We start from the raw sequence: 7,570 nt of genomic DNA, 5'->3' as shown, positions 1-7,570 counted from the left end.
ACAGGCTCCGGACGCGCAGGCTCAGCGGCCATGGCTCACGGGCCCAGCCGCTCCGCGGCATGTGGGATCTTCCCGAAACGGGGCACGAACCCGCGTCTCCTGCATCGGCAGGCGGACTCTCAAGCACTGCGCCACCAGGGAAGCCCTGCTTTTGCAAATTGTGTGGAATTCCTCCTTGCCTCTTCTGTCCCACTAATTTGTCTCTTTCTTCAGAGTAGCATTCCATTTCTCATCAGCGTTGTAAGCGTTTCTTGAATTCACCAGCATATGTGGCTGAATTTAAGTTCTTTTAACCATTTTGTCTCTATGACTTCAATTAACTTTCATATGGTACCCGTGTAATAAAAGAGGAAGTGTTTTAGTGCCTCCCTGTCTTGCAAATAAACTCTGAGGGTAGCAGTGATGTTTCAGGCCCGTAGAATCAAGCACATTGCTTGAGTTATAGTAAGTACTCAGCAAATACTCGTTGATTGGTTCCCTAATATTTCATTTGAAGAACGAATTAATATTAAAAAACTGCCTCTTTTTTTCTTGTGTTTAGATCACTCAGTCCTTGGTGTTTCTGCTGTTGGCTACACTTTTCAGTGCATTGACTGGTTTGCCGTGGAGTCTTTATAATACTTTTGTGATAGAAGAAAAACATGGTTTCAATCAGCAGGTAAAATAGAGAATGCAAATGTTCTCTTTTGTGCTTTTGTCCTCTGCTGGGAATAATTAAAACATAATTTGCTATTTTAGAGCATGAATTAATCGAGGGAAAAGGAACTGAAGATATGGTAAAGATCATAGTTTAAGGTCTTGCCATAAACTCTTCTAGCACTAATGTCTAGTGGTTTTTCAGCTAATAACATTTAAATGAGTTTATTTTAAACTATAAAATGCAAGACATTGACTTATTTTCTTAGGCTACCTGTTGTCATGTAGTCTCACTGCCTTTTAATTTTTAAAATTGCTTTAATAATGTATCCTTTCTATTCACTTATTTGTTATTTTAAAAGCAGTTTCTTAGTTTCTCATGATGACCTTTTATGTTTTCAGACTTTGGGGTTCTTCATGAAAGATGCAATCAAGAAATTTATTGTGACTCAGTGCATTTTATTACCTGTGTCTTCACTTCTACTTTACATTATTAAAATTGGGGGAGACTATTTTTTTATTTATGCCTGGCTGTTCACACTAGTTGTGTCTCTGGTAAGTGAAATCTTTGTTTTGATTTTCTTTTACAAAATATTCCTTGGTGAGATAACTGTCATTTAATCTTCATTAGCATCTAAATGGTTCTTAAGAAGCAGAAGAAATATAAATAGGTGCTCATATAAATTCCCCTTCTGTTTTCTGCTTTCAGCTATAGAAATGGGAGAGTTGACTCTGACCATAGATTTTCTTCTTATACTGGCTCTTATAGATTCTAGAAGCTAGTTGTTAGTTACCTTTAATGATCCAGTTGTCAAGCAGTTTGGGGCTGTGCATTTGTGAGTTGCCACCAGAGTGATGACTAAGTTTGACAATTTGATGACTCTTGACTGAGCTCCAGTGTCTAAAAGCCACGGATATTTTGGAGAGAGAATAGATGTAAGCGGGATAAGCAAAAGAAATCATAAACGTTGTCTGCTTTCTCCTGCCTTCCTTCCCCTGCCTTTCCCTTCCTCCTCTCCCCTTTGCCCTTTACCCCTTCTTCTCTGTCCCTTGCCCCCTCCTCCTGCCCCTCCCCCTCGCCCTGCCTCTTCCCTTTTCCCCCCACAGCCCCCCCTTCTTCCCTCTCTTCCTTCTCCCTCCTTTTTCCTCTCTCCGCTTCCCCCTTGTCCCTTCTTCACATCTTCTTTTCCTCTTCTCTTTCCGATATTCCAAACTGCTTCACAGCACAAACACTACAACACAATCAAAATGGCCTGTTAACAGCCCCCAGAAAATGCGTCCTATCAGCTCTTCAGCTGCACTGATGGTGAGGTTTCTTTTAGTCTGAACTACCATGATGCTCATTGCTTCACCTCCTGCTGGTGGGATCATGACTGGAAAATGGGTGCTACAAATATATGTTGTATGGCAAACTGAAGTGACAGGAGAGAGAGCAGAGGAAATGCCCCCGAAATGCTTAAGGAAGTACTGTTTCAACCAGTGTGTATAGTTATGAACTGCAGGTCAGTAATATTAGCAGGCAAACCAAATAATAGCACACAGTCAAGCTCCAGTAGTTCTCTTTTTAGCAAACACTTCAAGTCTATTACGATTACCTTGAAAGACAGAATTCCAAGTTATGATGGGCTCATGAAGTGTCAGAAATCCCCAAGATAGTTTTGAATGGACCATTTGGCTTTTCAGTTATTACCATATAGAGACTATTCATTTTGATTTAATTCATCAAACAGATATTGAATGCTGTACTGGTACTATTTCAGGCTGGGAATACCAGAGCAAATAAGATAAGGTCCCTGTTCTCAGGGCTGGGATCACATAGTTTTAATATTGAATCTGTATAGTGAGTAGTTTCTCTTTAAGGACATATTCATAGGTTGTTCTCATATTTGCGTTTCAGGTGCTTGTCACCATCTATGCTGATTACATTGCCCCTTTATTTGACAAATTCACACCTCTTCCTGAGGGAAAGCTTAAACAAGAAATTGAAATCATGGCAAAGAGTATTGACTTCCCTTTGACTAAGGTGTATGTTGTTCAAGGTAAGGCTCTCTGGGGTAAGAAGATTTTATTGGAGTGATTTGTTTTATTTGATTAGTTTATTCTTAAAACTTTAATAAAAGAACAAATCAGTTGGTTTGGGGTTTTTTTTGTTTGTTTGTTTTTGTTATTTGAAGATTAGGATTTTACATTTTGGCTTTTGAAGATTTATAAGAATTGATGACATAGTCCAGGGACAGAAACTGGTGGCCTGATGCCAAGTCCTGCTCTTGCCTGCAGCTATGTTTGGTTGGTTTTATTGTTTTTAATTCTGTACCAAGGCCTTTATCACTCCCTGCTATGTCATAATATTAGACTGATTTTTTCACTTCTATTACCTGCCTGGCTCCTATATGTAACTGAGTTGGACTCTTGTTTAGATTCCATTTGGCAGTGGTTTGGGGGCTCAAAAACAAAACCAATGTTATTGGCTTTGTCTCCACCAAGAAAACTTCCAGTGTTCTGCAGGACTCTGATTTCACCTGCAGATTACCCAAGATTGGTGCCACTTGGTATTTTGGATTAGTTATACTCTGCTTTTCTGATGATTGCTTTTGAAAATTAAGCTATCTATCTGTTAGCTTGTGTAAGACTACTAAAGTCTCAAGGAAACCTACAAAGATGCAAAGAAAAACTGTGTGGTACCATGACTTTAGAATCTGTAAATTAAAATCCATGTAAATGAATGAGTGTAGTTCTGCCTCTGCCACTTACCAGCTGTGGGATCTTGGACAAGTCACTTTGCATCTCTGGGTTTCAGTTTTGCTTCCTCTGAGCTATGGTCTGGCAAATGCTTTCTGTAAAGGGCTAGACGGTAATTATTTTAGGCTTTGCAGGTCACATGGTCTCTGTTGCAACTATTCAACTCTGCCATGATAGTACAAAAGCAGCCATAGTAATACATAAAGAAACAAGCATGGCTGTTTTCTAATAAAACTTTATTTATAAAAATAAGTGGCAGGTTTGATTTGACCTGCAAGCCATAGTTTGCCCATTCCTCCTCTAAAGTAAAAATCACCATTGAGAAGTAGCTATGGCGGATGAAGGAGTAGAAACTGAGAAGTAATTGCAGGGTCCAGGAGGACAGAGATGGTCACAACTGGAAAGAATGAATTAACAGCAACGAGAAGAGCATAGAAATCTCAGGCATTTGGTGGCCAACTAAAGGCACAATTAGAACATGTCTATGGGGAAATAGTAGAAAAAGAAGCCAATTCATACTACTGCTTTGGCCTCATGAAATTACTAGTCTTTTAATAATATTAAACTAGTAGCACAATGATCAGTATAGTAGAACAATCTCTGAGACGCTTTTACTGAAGGGGCAACCTAAGTTGCTGATCACTTATAATCAGATAACGTGAATGCTAATGCTATGACGATAGAGGTAGTCAAGAAGATATGTGATATGTACCATCAGTGCTATATGATTTTAGCTGAAATTGTAAGGGAAGGCTTTATGGAGGGTTATAACATAAGCTGGGACTTTGTGGAAAATCAAGATTTGAGTAGGTGGAGGGTAGCATTTCAGAGGTCAGGCTGTGGAGCCAGTAGGTTTGCATTTAAATTCTAGTTCTAGCACAGATTCCCCGTGTGACTTTGGACAACTTACCTCTGCTAAACAGAAGTTACTCATCTGCAACGCATGTTTCTGTTGTTGTTAATAATGTTGTCAAAAATATTTTGAGTAAATGAATGTTGTTAATAACAATAACAACACACGTGATGGATTTGTAAATTGAAAGGAAAAACCGAGTGAAAAACCAAGAGTCTTGCTCTCTGAAAATATCAGATAGTAAGTACTGTGCAGAGAATTAAACGGATGTGAAGTGATAAAGAATGACTGAGTAGATACTTTCGATTAGGTCATCAGACAAGACATCTCTGAGCAAATGAATTTAAGCTGAGATCTGAAGGAAGGAGCCATCCATGCCAAGATCAATGGAGAGACCCTCCAGAGCTTTGTATCTTCAAAAACAGAAAAAAGTCCAGTGTGGCTACCACATGGCAGGAAAGTGTTATGACATGAAATCTGAGACATAGGCGAGAGTCAGACCACATAGGCCTTTGTAAATCAGAGTAAGGAGCTTGGATTTTATTTTAAGTCTAGGGTTAAAGCTATTGAAGGTTTTAGGCAAGAAAGTGACACGGCCCAGTTTGTACTTTTTACCTATTTTATGTTGCTATATAGAGAATAGACGGTAGGGGAGGCGAGAGTAGAAGCAGGAAGAGCAGTTAGGAGGCCAGGAGGCCAGTTCAGGAGGAGATAATGTGGCTTAGACTAGAATAGTAGTAATTGATGGAGAGAAGTGGATATACTGAGGATGTGTTTTAGAGGTAGAGTTGATGGAATTTGCCGGTAGATGACGTGTAAAGGAATAAGAGAGAAAGAGACATCAAAGATAACAACCTAGATTTTTGGACTAAGCAGTTGGATAAATGGTAGGTTACTGAGATGGGAAAAAACTGGGAGAAGAGCAGGTCTGTGAGGGTTTAAGTTCTGATGGGTGTTTTATATACCTATTGAACATTGTACTAGAGTTCTACAAGCAGTAGTTAGTTGCATGCCAGCCATAGAAACCAACTATGGCTTATTTAACCAGAGAAATTCCTTATTGAAACAATATTTGATAACTCACAAAGTCACCAGGAAAGTTAAGTTTACCAAACTTGGGAAGTGGGCTCTCCATCGGGAGACCAGGAACTCAGAATCATCCTGCAGAACGAGTCTGGGGAGGACACTGCTAGTGGCTCCTGATGTTGGAGTCAGCAGTGTGTATCCCTAACATCCCTTCCACTAGCACCTTCAGAATTCATTCCTCACTGCCCTGCTCCTTTATGTAATTAGCTAACTGTTTCAGAGTCCCCAGTGGATGCATCTGACTGACTGAGCCAGGGCACTGGGCTAGCTGCCAGGAGTGCTTGGGGAAGCAGATAGCTAGCTTTTTAGATTTCTCAAATGAGAAGCAGTCTCTCACAAGACTTGCATGATGCGAAATTCCCTAAACTCTGCAAGGGAATTCTAATACTGGTCAGGGAAAAAAACATGCTTGAGAATATAAACAACAGATAGGCCCTTTAGCCATCCATGTGGAGATGTAGGCCTGTCACATAAGCAGCTGGATATATAAATCCAGAGTTCTAGGGAGAGGCCAAGGCTAGAAATAGTGATATGGAAGTATCTGTATCTGGCATGTAGATACCTCCATGGATGAGGGCACTTAGAGAAGAGGAGGGGGCTCAGGTCAGAGTCAGCAGAGGAGGAAGAGCCAGCAAAGGAGGCTGAAGAGGAGAGACCATTGAGGTAGGAAGAAAACCAGGAGAAGATGGTGTTTCTCTTGAGATAGGAGAAGAAAGTGTTTCAAGGAGGGAGTGGTCAACGGTATCAAATGCTGCCAAGAAGTTGATTAAGATAAGACATCATAAATGAAAGATGAAAAGACAGCTGGCCATGCCTTACAATTTCATAGAACGTTTTGGTTTTCAGAGTTCCCAAATACATTACTTCATACCTCAAGTGGTACGATAAATCCATTCAGTAAACAAGCATTATTGAATAAATACTACATGCAAGGCATAGTGATACAAAAAGCTTATGGTCTAGTGCAGGGACTCTTAAAACTTTAGTGAATATAAGAATTCCCTGGAGAGTTTGTTTAAAGATTCCTCGGCTCCATTCTCAGATATTGGGTGTTTCTAGTATTTACGTCTAACAAGTACCCGTAGGTGATTTTGGTGTAGGCATTCTCTGGGCCACACTTTGAGATACTTAGACCAGTGGGAGATACTAAGACATTCATTTTGTTTTATTTATCTGCCTACTTCCAAAGGTAACTTCAGGTAGCTTCTAAAAAATATTTTTAAATTAATTTAAAAATTAGAATCAGAGAAGATAGAAATGAGATAGAAGTATAAGATCTAGATACTCAGCTTTCCAGATCCTAAGGTCCTATATTATTGATAAAATTGGACCACATATTTGGCTCTTAAATTCCAGGCAACCAAACCAAAAAAGTCCTCTCCTCATATCATAAACGGGAAAATAAAGCTTAAAGAAATTAAGAAAGATTCTTACATTTACACAACTAATACATGGCAGAGCCAAGATTTGAACCTAAAGTCATTCTTAACCACTAAATTCACTGCACATGCTAGAACATAAAATATAAAGAAAATAAAGTATAGAAAATAAAGAAAATTACAAAGAAGAAGATAAAAATCAACCATAGTTCAGCTACTGTTAGCCACTGTTAAAAATTTAGGGGTTTTTTTTCAGTCTTTTTAAGATAGTTTTAATTTTTTCTGATTAAATAAGTATACTGACTTTAAAAGCCTTGGAACAGAGAAAAGTATAAGGGAGGGAACAAAAATCTGTATTTCTAGAAGCCAGTGATAAACACTTCAGTATTTTAATATATTTCTTAATAGGTTTGTGTTTCTGCTTTTCTATTTACATGTACATTTTTTCATGACAATAATGGAATTTTATATACATGAAGTTTTACATCCTTTTCAGTTATGTTGGTGAGCTTTTTCCTATCTTGTTAAAATATTTCAAAAGTATACTTTTTTTCTGGCTGCTTAAAATTCCATTTCATAGCTTTACCATAATTTAATCATTCCATGACTGTTGGATATTTAGGCTTTATTTATTTACTTATTGCTGTAAAGCTGCAATGAGCATAAATATTTGTTGTCAAGACTGCAAAGAAACAGGCACTTTCCACTGCTGGTGGTGATTTATGTTGATATAATATTCTTCAGGTGTTAAACAATTTTAAAATGTTAATGTCCTTTCCAGTAATTCAGTTTCTAGGCGTCTCTCCAAAAAACCCCATACTTTTTAATTATTTTCCATGCTTTGAACTGTCTTTTCCTTAGGATCTAAACGCTCTTC

At 38.5% G+C, this 7,570-nt stretch overlaps 1 protein-coding gene across 1 annotated transcript in view; it reads left to right on the top strand.

Moving 5' to 3' along the window:
- The window catches only part of ZMPSTE24 (zinc metallopeptidase STE24), a 48,058-nt gene that overhangs the window by 20,110 nt on the left and 20,378 nt on the right, over nt 1-7,570 (top strand). Inside the window, exons 4-7 of the mRNA XM_007453754.1 lie at nt 542-658; nt 1,039-1,191; nt 2,534-2,675; nt 7,555-7,566. Of these exons, the coding sequence (XP_007453816.1) occupies nt 542-658; nt 1,039-1,191; nt 2,534-2,675; nt 7,555-7,566 (424 nt within the window). The remainder of the gene's footprint in view (nt 1-541; nt 659-1,038; nt 1,192-2,533; nt 2,676-7,554; nt 7,567-7,570) is intronic.

This window comes from Lipotes vexillifer, unplaced genomic scaffold (genome assembly GCF_000442215.2).
Source record: "Lipotes vexillifer unplaced genomic scaffold, Lipotes_vexillifer_v1.1 scaffold213, whole genome shotgun sequence".
Taxonomy (NCBI): Eukaryota; Metazoa; Chordata; class Mammalia; order Artiodactyla; family Lipotidae; genus Lipotes; species Lipotes vexillifer.
This window is presented reverse-complemented; position numbering and strand designations above follow the sequence as displayed.